At 39.3% G+C, this 19,451-nt stretch overlaps 1 protein-coding gene across 3 annotated transcripts in view; it reads right to left on the reverse strand.

Moving 5' to 3' along the window:
- Positions 1–19,451, reverse strand: part of ascc3 (activating signal cointegrator 1 complex subunit 3) — a 174,928-nt gene that overhangs the window by 106,478 nt on the left and 48,999 nt on the right. For all 3 annotated transcript variants that reach the window (XM_017475083.3, XM_053682473.1, XM_053682474.1), the window contains exons 9-10: positions 6,844–7,047; positions 4,883–5,023 (exon numbers count right to left, since the gene is read on the reverse strand). In XM_017475083.3, coding sequence (XP_017330572.1) covers positions 4,883–5,023; positions 6,844–7,047 — 345 coding nt within the window. The remainder of the gene's footprint in view (positions 1–4,882; positions 5,024–6,843; positions 7,048–19,451) is intronic.

The following is a 19,451-nucleotide window of genomic DNA, read 5'->3' on the forward strand; positions in this document are numbered from 1 at the left end:
AGCGAGCAATCAAAAGGCTGAGAGTCTCATCAGTTTTCATCAGCTTGCTTGGAAAAGTTGCTATGATGATGTGCGTATGTGTGTGTGTATATATATATATATATATATATATATATATATATATGTGTGTGTGTGTGTGTGTGTGTGTGTATGAGAAGGCTGTCATATTACAGGCTACTTCTGAAAAGATCAACTCACTAATACACACACAAAAAATCCTTACTACACTACATTGTATTATACCACATTATATTACATTATATTATACTATACAAACAGACTGCACCACATTGTTCATGGATAATTCAATTGCTATAACAAGAATATTTTTATCAGCTTCAAAAATCTGCAAACCTCCTCTATATATATATATATATATATATATATATATATATATATATATATATATATATATATATGTATATATATATATATATATATATATATATATATATATATATATATATATATATATATGTATATATATATATATATATATATATATATATATATATATATATATATATATATATATATATATATATATATGATACATCTGCTATCTCATAATCATTTAATTTTGTTATTTGTTTGTTTTTGTCCCACTATAAATTATAGGTTCTTGAACGCCTGTGTAGTTACACATAAATTGTAGTTACACATAAATGCGTAAACTATTATTTGAATATTCAACTTTCACAGAAAAAAGTACCTACACTAATTACACACAGACTGACAACCTATTTTAAGGTGTTCTACAACATTTACATATAATAACAGTTTAAAATAAGTTGACAGTACTTCTGTAATTACAATGTAGATTGAAAAAATTATTATTATTTACACAAAATATACTACTACAATCCATCTTTAACTCTGCATACATCCCCAGTAGTTACATTATAGTTGCATGTATACTTTTGTGTGTAACTATACAGTTACTACAGACACAGATTATTTGTCATCTATCTTGCCTGGCCTGGCTTTCAGACCAAGGCTGTCCCTTGGGTTGTGTTTTGTGTGTCTTTTGCACAACACAGAATAAAAATGCTATCCTACATGGCTACAAGTTACCTTTTTCTTAATGCCTTTAACCATTTTGTATTCAAGTCTGTTTTTTGTTTTTGTATGTTTTGTGTTTTTATCTGTGTATTTTTATTTTTTTTTTGGTATTTTCTTATTGTATAAAGTCCCTTGAGAAGCTGCTTTAAAGGCATTATATAAAATAAAGTTATTATTATTATTATTATTATTATTATTATTATTACTACAAGCCTTTTTGCTGTATTTAAAAAAGCCTTATAAAAAATTATGAAAAAAGCACTCAAACATCCCAGATTAGGAAATGAATAGAAAAATAACACCGGGGCACTGCAGGTTGGTAAGGGATGAAACGATTCTTCATTTCTCATGGAAAGCCCATCTACAGTTTTCTAAGAAGCAGAGGCCGCAAAATGCTGGAATAAAGCTAACTAGAAAGAAGCCAACTACTAGTGTATTCAGCAGGCAATATGCCTGTCAGGCCCAAGGTGCTGATTTCATGAAGACAAGACCATAAAAAATAGAACTCTATTAAATTCTATTACATTTATTATTATTAGATTTTTTTTTTGATAAATCTATGGTTTATCAGATTTTTTTTTTATTTCAAGCAAAAAGTAAGATAGCATTAAGATGGATGGAACACATCTGATGTATCCACAGGGGGCAATACCCACATCGATACACCCAGAGAGCAAACATTGCTGATCTCTCTCTCTCTCTCTCTCTGTCTGTCTCTCTCTCTGTCTCTGTCTCTCTCTCTCTCTCTCTCTCTCTCTCTCTCAATAACCATTCTTTATGACCATGGTAAACAGAAAAGCATCTCAGATCACACAACTCGCCAAACCTTCATATGGAAAGGCTACAACAGCAGAAGATCAGATCGGGTTTCACTCTTCTGAACCAAGTACTGGGATCTGATGCTATAGTAGGCAGAGAACAGATGAATATTGGAAAAACATTACATGGTCTACCAAATATAGATTTCTGATGCAACATACAGATAGCAGGGTCAGAATTAAGTCTCAACAGCATGAATCCACTGACCCACCCTGCCCTGTGTCAACATTTCAGGCTGGTGGTGGTAGTGTAATGTTTATATAAAACAAGGCCTTTAACATCTTGCAGTCTCAGACGTGCCTCAGTTACATAGCTGATGAAGGACATCAGTCCAAAATGCCCTGTTCCTCTGAAAACTTTGCGTACTACATCCACGACCTATACTGCAGCACTCTACGGTTACTTCCTGAATACTTCTTCAGACCTATACACATATAATTATTCTTATTATATATATTTTCACCATTTCATAATTTCCCTTTCTCTTATCAACAAGTCATTGCCACCCTCAGAACTGACAGTTACTCAGTGTTTTTTGTTTTTCGCACCATTCTGTGTAAACTTTAGAGACTGCTGTGTGTGAAAATCCCGGGATATCAGCAATTTCTGAGATATTCCAACCAGCCGATCTGACATCAACAACCATGCCATGGTCAAAATCACACAATATGCTTGATGTGAACATTAACTGAAACTCTTGACCTTTATCTGCATGATATATACACATGCATGCATACATACATACATACATACATACATACATATATCTATAATCTGTGGGAGGTTCTAAAAGCTTAAACACATAACATTAGGGTTCTGGGGCAGTGGTGGGTCAATGGTTAAGGCTCTTGGTTACTGATCAGAAGGTTGGGGGTTCAATCTCCTACACTGCCAAGCTGCCATTGTTGCTGTTGGGCCCTTGAGCAAGGCCCTTAACCGTCTGCTCCAGGGGCACCATATCATGGCTGAGCCAAACTTCCTAACAAGCTGGGATATGTGAAGAAAATAATTTCACTGTGCTGTAATGTATATGTGACAAAGACTGCTTCTTCTAAAATCTTAAACAGTAAGGGCACAAGCTATAGGAAAAAGACCTTTTCCATGTGGTTGCAGACAGAGCAATAGAGAAAGAAATAGAGGTAATATTTGGTTGAGGCCCATCTTGTCTGTAAAAGAAAAAAAAAGTGATTTTCTGTGTGCAAGTTTAAACAGTCCTGTTTATCAGGCTCTTGATCATGAGAGCATCTAAAGCCAAATTGATCTCTTTACCAGTCTGCCGCTTCTGTCTTCTCCTATCTTTAGAGCTTTATCCTGATGAAAGCATCTATACCCTCAGCTACTCACCACACAAACCCAGGCTGATAACCTACACACACACATACACACACACACACACACACACACACACACACACACACACACACAACCATTCATCTTTCTCTGACTCTCATTTAGTTAGACTAGGACTGGGAATTGATTGTTAATTCTGGGGTCAACGATTCTCTAAAGTAACTCCTAAACAGACTGGAAGCCAATTTCTAAATAATAAAAAAAGCTTAAAATATCCATTAAGAAAACAATCAGTAATCACCTAGGTGAAATCTAATAAGAAAAAGAAACAGTCAAGTATAAAAGCCTCTACTGATGGTGCAGAACCCCTTCCACGTCTGCCCTGTAGAAAACAGCGGTAGGTGGCAGTGAGGCATCTGTTTCACAGCCTTCTAAACAAACAGGGTGGAATAATCAGGTTGCTGCTTGGCTTTAAGAATAGTAATCATTGCTGCAGCAACCTCTGTTAACAATAGCCAACTTTAAGTCATAGTTAGTTCAATTCTTATTATATTTTATACCACAGCACTGTTAAATTTCACTGTTAAAAAATAAAGTGTTGAATGATCTGTGGCAACTCACAGGTGTGTGTATATGTATATACACAGTATATACACAGTATATACATGTTCTAATGCAGTACTGTTTCTATAGTAACAGTAAATTCACAGTGAACCAGACTATAGCCAAAAGTATGTGGACTCCTGACCATCACACCCATATGCCTTTTTTCTAACATCCCGTTACAGATTTAGTCTCTCCTTTGCTGTTATGATGACATCCACTCTTCTGGAACCACCAAAATGGGATTAGTGATGTGCAGTCAGCATTCTAGTTCATCCCAAAGGTGTTCAGTAGGGTTGAAGGTCAGGGGTCTGAGCAGGCCACTTAACTTCTTCCACACCAAGCTTGGCAAAGCAGGTCTTCATGAACCTCACATTGTGCACAGGGGCACTGTCATGCTGGAACACATTTGGGCCTCTTAGTGCAAGTTAAGGGAAAATCTTAGAACTGAAAAATACTGTATAAAGACATTCTAGACAATTCTGTGTTTTCAGCTTTATGGCAACAGTTTGGAGAAGATCCACATATAAGTGTCATGTTCAGGTGTCCACTAACTTTTGCCCATATAGAGTATATGGCCTAAATGCGGCTCTTCACCTAATCTAACGCTAATAATAAATGTATAAAAACGTGCTATTTAACCACGAAAATGTATCATTCTCGATATGGTGAAGCCTTCTGTAAGGACACATTTATTTAACATGCAAGGATGATGCCCCACTGTGATTTATTCCTCACATATACATTATAAAATGAAAAGATCCTTGAGGTCCTTTGCATCTTGTCTCCTGCAGATGAGACGTTAAGGCTCTATATCCTCATGGTGATATTGTAACAACATTAAAACCCTCTGGCTAGGTGAAAATAGTGAAAAGTGATGGCTAGCCTTCCATGAACATAAATGCTAAACAGTTACGGCATGGAGCAATCTAATACTTTGACTGAAATATCTTATTTGATAATAAATCTATAAAGCTCGATGTTAGCCATCTAAAATGTCAGCAATTATAAAGCATTATAAAACTGTAAAAAGCACAACCCACCAGCAGACAAGCACAATATAAAAATATTTCCTTTTCTCTCTGTGCAGCAGGTTTCTATGTGTTACCTGAGTGCGGAGAATTTCCCCTTTGGTCAGCTGCATGTCGCCTGTCAGCTCTTTGACAGCGATGCCCAGTGGCTCCAAGCGCTTACTGAAGTAATTAGTCATCTCAGCAGCTAAAGCCTTCATTGGAGCTACATATACTATCTATAGATACAGGCAAGAGGGAGAAAGAAAGACAGCATGATAAATGAGTGAACGTCATGATATCATTTGTTCCTTGGCAACAGCACAGTACAACATTTAGTGCAATATGATGTAGAGCAACAAGACAGGGAAAGTTTAATGGTGATGTATGAAGATCACCCATCATCATAATCATCATCGTCGTCATCACCATTATCATCATCATCATGGAAAAGTGTCTGTGAAAATGTCCACTTTAAGGTTTAAGGTCTCAGCTAGGGCTGTTATGGCGTAAAAGTTTCAGTTTGATGGTTTCATGGTATCACGGTATTAATCAACCATTCTTCCAGCTGAGAAAATGATGTCTATTTGCACATCCTTGTACACAATATATAACAAAAACATCAAATGCCTAATTGTTCTTCTTTCTCTAGGATAAGATTACCAGATATATGTCTGTCAAGTAATGTTACAGAGTGACCTGGGTAGTAATTACAGTACGATTAATTTGTACAGGATAAGCAATCTTCACAATGTACACATGGTTGTCACACTAATGCTTATTACATACACATGTATTTTAATACAATATTTGATGTGTATTATGACTTTTTGTTATAATACTTCACCATAATTGTTATAATGCTTGATCATTAGTAGGTCACATGACCATAGCATACACTATATAGGCAAAAGCATGTACACACCTGGCCATCACACCAACATGTGCTTGTCAGTTTTGCCCATTCCAAAACCATTGGCACTGATATGGAATTGCCCCCCTCCCCCTCCCCCTCCCCCCCCCCCCCCTTTCTGTTATAATAATCTCCATTCTTCTGGGAAGGCTTTCCACTAGGTTTTGTAGCATGAATGTGGGGATTTGCTCATTCAGCCACAAGTGCATTAGTGAAGTCAGGCACTACTGTTGGGCTAGGAAGGCCTGGGGTGCAGTCGTTGTTCCAGTTCATTCCAAAGATGCTCAGTGGGGTTGAGGTCAGGGCTCGGTGCAGGCCACTCGAGTTCTTTCACTCTAGCCTTGGCAAAACTTGTCTTCATGAAGCTTGCTTTGTGCACAAGAGCATTGTCTTGCTGGAACAGGTTTTGAGCTGGCCCCTTTAGTGCCAGTGAGGGGAAATCATAATACTACAGCAATACAAAGCCGTAGTACTGCTACAGAATACAAATACATCCTACATAATTGTGTGCCCAACTTTGTGGCAACCGTTGGGGAAGGCCCACATATGGGTGTGATGGTCAAGTGTCCACATACTTTTGGCCATATACTGTATCTGTAGGCTACATATACTAACAAAACAATAATTTAACAAAAAGCCCACAGAAAGTGTCGATTCTCCGACAAGTCCTTGTTTTTGGTTTAAATTCAGCCAAAACTTGGTTTCGTTTTGGTTTTGACGGCAAACAACAGAAAACATTCCTGGACCGTCTCTATACTGAAGAAAAAGCACGAAAACTTATTTTCCCACAGCATATAACAATCTATAACTGGTCAATTCAGACGGGACATACTGTTTCACTGGTCATTTAACAGACAGTAAAATAAAGTGTAATCTTTCCATACCCATGCATGCACACACTATGTAATATGACGCATTCACACAGGACTAAAATCCCAGAGATACTCTGGTAATAATTACGTTACCCCACCTCCCCATATAAAACTAGTCTGAAAGATATTTTTGAGAATAACCTTTCTAGAAAAATGCGTTACATTGTCTGTATTTTTCAATTTCGTCATTACAAGATGAAAGTGAGTGTGGCTGAGATAAAAGTGGTGCGCTGAGCCAAAACAAAAAACCACATATTTTTTTTCAGTAATATACCTTAAACTGGTCTTTGCGGATAACGCCTCCCGGCTGCAGGTGCTGGCGGATCTCATGCAGAACCGTGAGCATGGCGATGTTGGTCTTGCCTGCTCCGGTGGGAGCACATACCAGCATGTTCTCATTGGTGTTGTAGGCCGTCTCAAAAACAATGGATTGGATCCTGTTTAGCCGCTTCATACCTTTAAACACCAGCTGTCCAATCTAGAGCAGGAAGGAAGGGAGAAAGGCAGACAGAAGTTTGTATACACCAAACGCTTAAGTAAAGCAGACTATAGATAGACGATACTATTAAAGACGGTATCATTTCATCGGATTGAGATACTGACATAAGCAGAGCTTGATCGTGCGATTGTCTTATTTGACAATCAATGCGAAATCACATTGATGACTTCATTTTCAGATTTAACACTTTTGATATAACAAAGATCAAAACATCTGTATTAGTTCAATTGCGTTTCACAGATGAGAGGTTTACTCATCACTTGTGTCACGCCAGCTTCTGTAGCAACCAAGTTTGTCCACCGAAGAAAAGTCGACTAGAGCCGATGTGATAATCGTGTCAAGATTTCCAAAGGTTTCGGTTTCTCTTTGCCTGCTCACAGCCACTTAGCAAAAAGAGAACGTGTGATGAGCTCAAGTGTTGCCTCCAGTGTGAAAATCTCTTTACACGGTAGCATATTGCAAGAGGCACTGTTAAAACTTCAGTCTGCTTTCAGTTCTTCTGACGCAACTAATGAAGTCCGCCATCACCTCCCATTTAAACACAAAGTGTGGAGGGAAAGCAGAACAGCCACACAACACATCCGACTGCCAATGTTTTCTGCCTTTAAGGCAACAGGCTTTCTAAATTCTGTACAGACTTTTGCATTTTTCATGATTGAAGCTTAGATAATTAATACGTTTCTAACTGTAAAGACAGGCCAAGTTGGTGAGTGCCAGCAGAAGGAAAGGATTTACAAATTAACACTACTAATACAACATAGTAGACGAACTGCTTGAAGAAATTAACAGAGCAGTTAAGCAATTAAACCTCAAGCACATAACCAGTCAGCACGTACAGTAACCAGTTTCTGACAGTGAGGACAAATCTGTTACAGATGGCTGTACTACATTATAAATATTCATTCATCGCAGGAGGAAACCCATGTAGACAGTAACATGAGGTCAAAACTAGGACGATGGAGCTGTAAGTCTGCAAAGCTACATGTTCTGCCACAATAATAAATGCTCTATTTGTTATTACGATACTATTTATTTAAAGACCATCTTGCACATTCCTAATAGACGAGCATGGTTCAACCAATTAATCTGACAGTCGAGCAAAAACAGAAATTCTGAAGGGTCTGTTTAGGCTGAAACTTTTCCAAATCATAAACTTATTTATTCCACACTTCACCAGCTGGAGGGCAGCTACATGTGTGAGACACATATGGTGAGAGGGAAAACGCAACAGGCCAAGATCAGTGGCAGCCAAAGCACAAGTACTGCACCATGAGTCCAAGGCTAATTAGACTGCTATCTGGATAGTATTGGCAGAGTGCAACTACTCTCCACTTCTATTCACCACAAATGTCTTCTCCAGTCTTGAATCATAAACAAATCTTCTAAACAAGAAAACAACCTAGACTCTCAGTCCAAGTCAAGTACAAGCCAAAAGCAACGCTGGTATACACTTCAGTATGTCCACGTCTCGTGTCGGACCAATTAAACTCCAGTTGGTGTTTCTCTGTCTCCCTCTCGGAAATGTTCGGTGGCACGATCAATGGCTGAGGGTCGATAATACTTAAAACTCATCGAGTCTGTGGAGGAGGGGTCAGCTCTGAGTGGTGTCAGGACCTGTCAATCAAACCTCTAACATTGACTGGCTTCACCATGATAATGCACCAAAGATGACAGCCTTTAATCTCACAAGAGGTATGAAATTTTTATTTTAAAAAAAAAAACCTTTCAAGAAGGCACATTAAAGCTACTACTGAGAGGAAATATTTTTCACTATGTTCTGCTCCTTAGAGTCTAAAAGTAGGCTGAGACCAAAAGTCACCCAGAGCAATAACATTTGTAATTAATAACTCATCATTCCAACAGCAAAACCATCGGGACCTGTCTGCGCTGTCTCCTAGCAAAACTACAGAGAGAAACCTGCAAGACAGGTCTAACTTATTTTGTGTGAAGAGATCGTGATACAGTGAGGGAAAAAAGTATTTGATCCGCTGCTGATTTTGTACGTTTGCCCACTGACAAAGAAATGATCAGTCTATAATTTTAATGGTAGATTTATTTGAACAGTGAGAGACAGAATAACAACAAGAAAATCCAGAAAAACGCATGTCAAAAATGTTATAAATTGATTTGCATTTTAATGAGGGAAATAAGTATTTGACCCCTCTGCAAAACATGACTTAGTACTTGGTTTAAAAACCCTTGTTGGCAATCACAGAGGTCAGACATTTCTTGTAGTTGGCCACCAGGTTTTCACACATCTCAGGAGGGATTTTGTCCCACTCCTCTTTGCAGATCTTCTCCAAATCATTAAGGTTTCGAGGCTGACGTTTGGCAACTCGAACCTTCAGCTCCCTCCACAGATTTTCTATGGGATTAAGGTCTGGAGACTGGCTAGGCCACTCCAGGACCTTAATGTGCTTCTTCTTGAGCCACTCCTTTGTTGCCTTGGCCATGTGTTTTGGGTCATTGTCATGCAAGAATACCCATACACGACCCATTTTCAATGCCCTGGCTGAGGGAAGGAGGTTCTCACCCAAGATTTGACGGTACATGGCCCTGTCCATCGTCCCTTTGATGCGGTGACGTTGTCCTGTCCCCTTAGCAGAAAAACACCCCCAAAGCATAATGTTTCCACCTCCATGTTTGACGGTGGGGATGGTGTTATTGGGGTCATAGGCAGCATTCCTCCCCCTCCAAACACGGTGAGTTGAGTTCATGCCAAAGAGCTCCATTTTGGACTCATCTGACCACAACACTTTCACCCAGTTGTCCTCTGAATCATTCAGATGCTCATTGGCAAACTTCAGACGGGCATGTATATGTGCTTTCTTGAGCAGGGGGACCTTGCGGGCACTGCAGGATTTCAGTCCTTCATGGCGTAGTGTGTTACCCATTGTTTTCTTGGTGACTATGGTCCCAGCTGCCTTGAGATCATTCACAAGATCCTCCCGTGTAGTTCTGGGCTGATTCCTCACTGTTCTCATGATCATTGCAACTCCACGAGGGGAGATCTTGCATGGAGCCCCAGGCCAAGGGAGATTGACAGTTCTTTTGTGTTTCTTCCATTTGTGAACAATCGCACCAACTGTTGTCACCTTCTCACCAAGCTGCTTGGCAATGGTCTTGTAGCCCATTCCAGACTTGTGTAGGTCTACAATCTTGTCCCTGACATCCTTGGAGAGCTCTTTGGTCTTGGCCATGGTGGAGAGGCTGGAATCTGATTGATTGATTGCTTCTGTGGACAGGTGTCTTTTATACAGGTAACATGCTGAGATTAGGAGCACTTTTAAGAGTGTGCTCCTAATCTCAGCTCATTACCTGTATAAAAGACACCTGGGAGCCAGAAATCTTTCTGATTGAGAGGGGGTCAAATACTTATTTAAATGCAAATCAATTTATAACATTTTTGACATGCGTTTTTCTGGATTTTCTTATTGTTATTCTGTCTCTCACTGTTCAAATAAATCTACCATTAAAATTATAGACTGATCATTTCGTTGTCATTGGGCAAACGTACAAAATCAGCAGGGGATCAAATACTTTTTCCCCCTCACTGTAGGACAGAAGGACACTGAATTTCATACTTTCTTCATTCCTCTACATATATATACATTATATATATATATATATATATATATATATTATATATATATATATAACATTCATACATACATACATACACACACACACACACACACATATATATATATATATATATAAACAATGATACAAACTACTAACATTCTTTACCCCCCTCTCTCTGTCTTTCTCTGTCTCTTTGTGCCTTCCTCTTTCACACAGCTGGTCAGGAATGCCTACGGCTCAGGAGGCACTGTCATTTATTTAAGAATTCATTAAAAATATGTCATTGCTCTCCGCTTTCCCTCGTTTCAGTCCAACGCTCATAAAAAAGGAAGAAATTCTCTCTCTCTCTCAGAAATAGACACTGAAAAGCAAAAAAAAAAGGTTATTAACGCATCAAAGAGCAACATTATTAGTGTCCACTTATTCCCAGAAAGCTGAAGACACTTGTGAGGTGAGTAAATGAGGGAGTAGGGTAGACAAGCTGGGCCGCTGAGGTTGAGTCTGCGGGGAAGACCTAATGTGGTTTGCTTCAACATTACCGAGAAAAGATTTTCATCTCGACAAGCCAGCGCAAATGAATTTAGATGCTAGTTTAACTGTCAAGTAGTCATAATCACCTGCAGCAGCATGATAAGAACGAATGATTATAAAAAATAAAGAACAATGTTCCTCGTTTATCAAGCTGGATATGAACAAATGAATTCATAAATCATTTGGTGCGCAGGTGCGTTTCAGACAAGAAATGTGGTATTCATGAAAATCCAGTTAGTTTGGAAAAACATCTGCAGATCTCTTGATTTTGTGTAAATTTACGTATGAGGAGATTCACTAATGTGAACCTCGAGTGGTAGGGTTCAAATTATACTGGCTGAGTTTCTGGAATTTTCTTTATCTACTACATTTTCAAGTTTAAATGTCTTACTTATTTCAATTACACACACACACACACACACACACACACACTACAGTTAATGATAATAAGGCTGGGCTATACATCGATATAATATAGATATCATGATAAATGACGTCACGATACACTTTTCTGAGATATCGTCGGTATGTTGATGTAGTTTTTTACGTTTTTAATCATTACGAATTAAATGGTACTGAATGGATGCCGTTGATTTACATTTATTAATTTAGCAGATGCTTTTATCCAAAGCGACGAGGAAATACAAGCAAAGTGATATCAAACAGAGATACAGGTAGTGCTACAATACAAGATCTTTAACTGAGTTCTAGAGAAGTGCGCAGAGTAGAGGTGTAAGAGCCAGAGTGAGTTTTTTTTTAAAGATAAAGTGGGGGTTGGGATTTTAGGGGTTAGATAGGTGTTCACGGAAGAGGTGGGTCTTTAGCTGTTTTATAAAGATAGTGACAGATTCTGCGGTCCGGATTGAGGTTGGAAGTTCGTTCCACCACTGAGGGACAGTTCATGTGAAGGTTCTGGAGAGGGACCTTGAGCCACGCTGAGTAGACACTACTAAGCTTCGGTCACTAACCGATTTCAGATTGTGTGAGGGAACGTAAGCCTCAATGAGAGTGCTGAGGTAGCGGAGTGCTGTTCCAGACAAGGTGTTGTATGTGAGCATTGAATTTGATATGGGTGGCTACAGGAAGCCAGTGGAGGGAGATGAAAAGGGGTGAGACATGGGTTCTTTTAATTTGGTGTAATTTTGTGAAAAACTTAATCTTCTTGGACTCTGTAGGCATTAAAGAAAAATTTCGTCAAATTCATTTAAACCGTTTTTTTGTTTATTTTACTACTGCCTTGCAAACAGATTGTTAGCTAAATTAGATATTGCGATGAGCATCGTAGAATTGTCATGAAGTATCGTGACATGATATTTTTGTCATATCGCCAGCCCTAAATGACATTCATTTTGTTTCATAATAATCACCTGAAAGGAATCAACCCAAAACAAATCCATATATTAAGACAAATAAAACTAGCCAATCAATTATGACAAAATAAGTTATGCCATATATATAAAAGGAGGAAGAGTTAGCGTATGTCTGTGGTAGCTGATGTGCTGCAGTGGCTGAGTTGCATTACTGGAAGATTTAGGAGATAGTCCTTGCTGCAGAATCAAAAGTCCAGGGGGTGTAGCTGAATCAGATCCAATTCCTCCTATAAGCATAAACCTACCCATAACCAGTACAATATAATACATTAAACACGCTTATCCATACTCCACCCCCTGGATTGACTCTACTGAGCTCCACCCATTTAGGAGGAGCTGGATCGGGTCCGACTCCACCCTACTGAATTTTCGTTCTGCAGGGAGGAGGGTTATTTGGAATTTAGCACACGCCCCACTAAGGACGCACTCTTTCACCATTTATTATTTTGCTGCTTTCAGCTCTCTGTGCTTGGACATTTATTACTGATTGCCATTCATCAACTCACGCATGAGTACGAAGTAAGCCAGCAAAACCAGCATTTTATAAATCTGGAAGGAATTTTCAGTTTGGTTTGGCATACAAAAACATTTACAATGTCAATAAATGACTGATGAATGCGGCCCAGTGTCAGCAAATTGGCAGCAGCTGCGTCTGGATTTCTAAAACTGCTCTTGACATTAGTGATATTAGCAGCAGATATTTTCATTGCCCATCTCAGTAAACAAGTGACAAGGGTGAATCCGTGTACTCTACTTCTCCTAGCAGCATGGAGCTACCAGCCTCTGTAGTCCCAACAATTATTTTTCTTAAGGGGGAGATGTTCAAAGCACTGACTTATAAATATTCATCCCTGAATATGGTGCTCCCGTCTTCTCACTTTCATTTCCTGCGCAGCATTGTGTCACCATGCCGACCAAACAGCTGCACTCATTTTAACAGCCCACTTCGTTTTGATTTATCGACTTCGTCTGTTTGAAACAAAGCGTCGAGGTCCTCACTCTCCCTAAACATGCAAATGCATGCAAATGTATGCATGCCCCAAATGTTCACCTTGAGGTAATGCAAGCATGTTGTAAATACCGACTTGCCACTGTATTATGTCATGATCTCAAAAAATGTTTCAGTTTCTGCTTTCCCCTCCCTCTGTTTTCTGCTCTTCCAAAACACATCTGTATTATCATGCTAATATATGCGCACTTTCCCTTAGACAATAAAAGACAAACTGGTGCAGGAGTAATGATCTATAATATACAGATGATCCATTTCCTCACACATATACTGTACCTGTTGTATAAGAACGATATAACGAAACCGCAGAGATGCATATGCCTGAAGCAGCCTTTCACAGCTCGATTGACAGTAGGCTGGTAGCATAAGGTAATCACAGTGCTCAACATGCATTTGATCAGATGCCCTTGGGTTAGGATAGCGCAGTGGTTCTCAACTAGGGGTGGGGAGAGATCAGAAGGGGGGCGCAAATTGTTTTCAAGAAAAAATACAGAGACAGGGCATCATTTGGGTACTCTGTGTATTTTATTGCTTTTCCAATAGAATGTGCATGAATGAAAAACCCAACGTTCCCTCTCCCACTGTAATTTCTTTTTGCTGGGGAGAGGCGGAGCTTATCCTGTCTTTTATCTAGCTGTCAGTGCAGACCTGTGTTGCCAACTTAGCCACTTTTTTTTTGCCAGAAAAAAAAAAAGTGCCTAGCGACAAATTTAGCAACTTTTTGGACAAACCTTAGCAACTTTCCAAATGTCGGCAGTACTGTCCTACAAGTGCAAGGTCTTGCTTTCCCACTGCACTCTCACCACTCTCTGCGTCTGCTCTGTTCAGTGAGTGGCTGAGAGCCAGAACAGCACATCCTGGTGATCACACAGCAACTGACCCGGACGTGAATGTAAAAAGAAACAAGCGCAGGTGTCCCACTGATTGATTTAACAATGTCATGGCTAACGAGACGCGCCCTTCCTCCCAATTTACATCATTCTTATGTGAATGTTTTTAGAACACAAGATGAATGGAATGCAACATGTTTTACATGTAAAATAGTCCACGTTATTACAGCCTAATTCTCTTGTTCAAAGTACTTATAGTGTTCAGAAACATTTTTGATAATTCATGTTCCATACCTGTCTGTTACATAGTTTTATAAAAGTTATGAAAAGTAATTTAAAAAAGTACAAAAACACAAACGTTAAAAAAAAAAAAAATCTATCTATCTATCTGTATCTAAAACAGATTATAGATTAGGTTATACATACATAGATTTTATATATAATAGAAAATCATTATACCTGGTCTCCTCCAATACTGGGGGGGAGGGAGTCACATGATACGGGAGATTTAGGTGGGCTTTAGTTACAAAAGGTTGAGAAGCTCTGGGATAGAGCACACCATTGTGTCTGCTAGCATTTGTTTACCCTTAATGTAAAGAATAACTAATATTAGCACGAGTGCAATTAAGCCATAACAGAAGTGTAGCCACACAGATCTACACGTTAGGCCCAAAGGTATACGGACATCTGACCATCACACCCATAGGTGCTTGTTTAACATCCCTTTCCAGATTTAGTCCCCCTTTGCCGTTATAATAACCCCATTCTTCTGGGAAGGCTTTCCACTAGTATGTTTGAAGTATGGCTGTGGGAATTTGCCCATTGAGCTTCAAGAGCATAAGTGAGGTCAGGCACGGACATCTGGCATGCAGTCAGCATTCCAATTTATCCCAAAGGTGTTCAGCGGGGTTGAGGTCAGGGCTCTGTGCAGGCCACTCAAGTCTTCTTGGTAAACCCTGTCTTTATGTACCACACTTCGTGCACAGGGACATTGTCATGATGAAACAGGTTTTCATGATCTCTTAGTTTCATTGATGGGTAACTGTACTGCTACAGCATACAAGGATTTTCTATACAGTTGTGTGCTTCCAACATTGTGGGTGTATAGTGTATATTCAGGTGACATCAATGACAAACCTACATTACAAAAATAGATTATACGCTAACGGTCCGTTGTCAAAGTCAATAAATCCAAAATTAGAAATTACACATTTAAAGAACAGCTCCAGCAGCCATTTTCATATTGCCAGGCACACGTGTTCAGACAACATTTGCATCAGCAGCTACTGCACACCTTGACATAACCACTGGCGTGAGGGGTCAACCATAGAAAGATGCTCCATTTTGTCTTGTTTTTTGCTGGTAAAATTGTTTAAATTCATGACTGATTAGGCCTTTTTAAATCTTATTTTGCGTGTCCCCTTCCCCTTAATGGCCGCAGGTCTGTTGAATGTTCTGTAGAACAGCTTGTGTTGTCTATCTCGCGGCATCATTTTCACTCGTGTTTAAAAATGAGGCGATAAAACTAGATGAACTTTGAAGGGATAACAGCTTCAAAAGCAGTTCCTTTTAAACCTGATACACAAAAAGTGGCTTCACACACACTCTAATCTTATTTTGTTGAACTAATAAACTAAACTATAAAAGCTTTCAAAAAAAAACATTTTGATCGAGTTTTAGCACATGTTTATGATAATGTCCAATACTGACAACTTGCATGATATATTTTCTCACCTCACAGTGAGAACGCACCTAGCATGAAGCTCTCCGATAAATGAACAATGTCTCAACCAGTCTCAACTGAAAAGCTTGACCTGGACAATGAATGAAGATTAGCGCTTCATTTCTAGAAGAATTTAGCTTTGTTATTTAGCATTGGACTTTGCTTGATGTTAAATATGTTTGAAAAGTTTTACTTGACACTCAATGCCAAAGTGCGCATGCACACGCACACACACACACACACACAACTCTATAAGCACACACACACATAAAAGCTTTATGGAATTCAGAAACCAAGGCCAAATGTCAAAGTCAATCCAAAATACAAATCCATCAATTTCCTTTGTAGATTCTCAATATCACAGTAGATTTTAAAAATCCACAGCTTTCCCCACTTTTATTGACTGATGCTAAACCTTTCATCGCCACCTTCCTTCTAAAACTACAATCACAGTACTGATTTACGGTGATTTCTCACCAGTGTGGGGTTTATGAGCAGGTTTTTTTTTTTGTCAGAAAGATCAAATGTGTTTTGACGTGTTTTGTAATGTGTTTTGACATTATGTGATTCAAAAATCTCGCCGAGGTAAACTGACAACCGTATAAATATACAGTGGCTCTGTGCAGGCCACTCACATTCTGCCACCTCAAACTTGGCAAACCAAGTGGCAGTAGTGGCTCAATGGTTAAGGCGCTGGATTACTGATCAGAAGGGCAGGAGTTCAAGCCCCAGCACAGCCAATCTGCCTTGAGCAAGGCCCTTAACCCTCACTAGGGGTGCCATATCATCGCTGACCCTGCACTCGAACCCCAACTTCCTAACAAGCTGGAGTAAGCTGGGTAATTTCACTGTGCTTTAATGTATATGTGACAACTAAAGGCTTCTTCTTCATTGTAATGATGAAACAGGTTTGGGCCCCTTTTGGGAAATCGTAAAGCTACAGAATATAAAGACATTCTAGACAATTGTGTGCTTTCTTGTTCAATCACCAGTGTGCATTGATTTCCAATGGCAGTATCTGTATTTAATTAGTTCCCTTTTCGATTCGAACCTGTTCTAGACTTGTAAACCGATCTGCTCGTACTGCAGACTGTTGGATAATTTTACCGGTTCAGACAGGTTTTTTTTTTTCTTTAAACCCCATTATTAGTAGCTCCATTAATAATTATATAAATATCATTCTGATGCAAGTTTACAGTTGAGGTTAACATTGAGTCAGCTCCAGGAGTTAGTCAGTGAGACAGGGGACTGAGATGTGGCAGAGAGGTGAGGCTGAAGGTCAGGAAACATGCCCCAGTACAGCTGAGCCAAGGGAAAGACATGACATTAAATCAAATAGTCAGTTATTAGTTATATCCACAGCACTCATAATATCTGTGAAAATGTGCATAAAAGAGGCCACCACCTGCTCAGCCCCCCTCTTACGTGAGGCACATTCATGTGGACAACTTCCTATTTTTAATCCTTTAGCCTTCTCAAAGAGAGCTAAAACACACTTACCTACTAAATTAACCCTGAGTACTAAATCCTGACCAAACAAAATGGCCACACTTTGCTAGTGTGCCACCACCATGTTGGTGACCCATATAAAACTCACCTGTGTGTGTGTGTGTGTGTGTGTGTGTGTGTTAAGAGAAGAACTTGGGGTTCCTTCTGGTCTTCTGTGAGTCCAACACAATCTGACAGTCTAATTAACAGTGTGGATGCTCAGCCATCCGGCCATATGTGCTTACTGGGGGAACTGGGAATACACCATCAATTCACCAGTGACTTTAAACACACTAATTGGACCCTCATAGAGCCTAGTAGAGATTTTACAAGAATTCTCAAATACCCCAATCTCCTCTGTCTTTTTCCTCTAATTACCCTGGTTTTATAACTGTGAACAAGAAGGGAAAACCTCACACATATAATACAAGCAACTTGGATGCTTATCGTAACAGTGTGTATATAGTGCAAATGTTTGTGTGAATTAGCGTATAAAACAGAAGGTGCACTCGTATAAGCGGCTGCTAAATAATTAAATTTGGTAATAGAAAACTAAGAGATATAATTGTTGTCGGTTGCATGCTATCCTTTTAATTACTTTTTGGTTCCGTTTCATTCCATTCGAATTGACGACTTGATCAAGTTTTAATTGCCAGTTTTAGCAAACAGCTTATCTGCCTGCCTCAAGCCCACACAGCACAAAATGACACACAACCACAGAAAACGAATGCACACTTGTGCATAATTTAAACTGACACGCTTTTTTATTGCAACACACACACACACACACACACACACACACACACACACACACACACACACACACACACACACGCACACAGAAAAAACATAGACCTACACAGCAGATGCGCCATATCTGACAAGCTGGGAGATGCAGATGCAGCAAACAGGAGGTCCATTCATTTCCCTTCAGCAGAACTGCAGGAAGCGAGGGAGAGAGGTAAAAAGCAGGGGGAAGAGAAGAGTAATTTATCACGCCATCGTCAGGCAATTGTCCAAGTAGAACCCAAATCCAAACGAGAGCAGTGCAGCATCCTGAAGACACCCAAGACTTAAGCATAAATGTCCATTAGTCTGCAATCCGCATCGCTCACCTTCGAACTCCACACAAAGCTACATTTTAATCAAAAATAAGCCATGTATCAAAACTATTCATTAACAACCTGGCTGGCAGGCTTAACTGAAAAACAGCAAAGGCCACGTTTCACTCAAAATGTGAAGATGGACGGTCACTCTTCTTCCCCCATTAAAATAAAAGCCGCCAAAACAGCAGGATGCTGTAGTTTACCTTGATATTTAAATATGCATGAACGTTGATGGCATTTAACTGCTTCACACCATCCCCCATACAAGAGCAGCACGCATTCGGAATTAGAAAGAGAAAAAGGAAAAGAAAAAAAAAAAATTCCTTAAATTTCTTCCCAAACTAAAGTCTGAAGTGAAACAATTAGAGGAAAGAAATTCACAGTGCACTCAAGCACCCTGTGAAAGAGAAACCAGTTTCATAGCTGAAGCACTCATGCGTGACTTCAGCCAAGGTGAGCAATTAGGAATGTGACCCAGTGAAGACTTCAGATGGTGTATATACAATGGAGTAAAAGCACTAGAGAGGAGTCCATATTAGATTACGCAAGAGTAGTAAATTAGTAATAGTAGTAGTAAATTAGATGTAATCAACAGTTTACATACATTCCTGATGTGGGAAAGTGAGCCACTGGTGAGGTGGTATGTACGTCTCAATTTAAAACATAGGACCATATAGGTTCTATATCATATTATATTTGCTAACATTTTGCTCTGCAGTATTTACGCGACGGTAAGTGTGT

The sequence above is a fragment of the Ictalurus punctatus genome, chromosome 1 (assembly GCF_001660625.3).
Source record: "Ictalurus punctatus breed USDA103 chromosome 1, Coco_2.0, whole genome shotgun sequence".
NCBI lineage: Eukaryota > Metazoa > Chordata > Actinopteri > Siluriformes > Ictaluridae > Ictalurus > Ictalurus punctatus.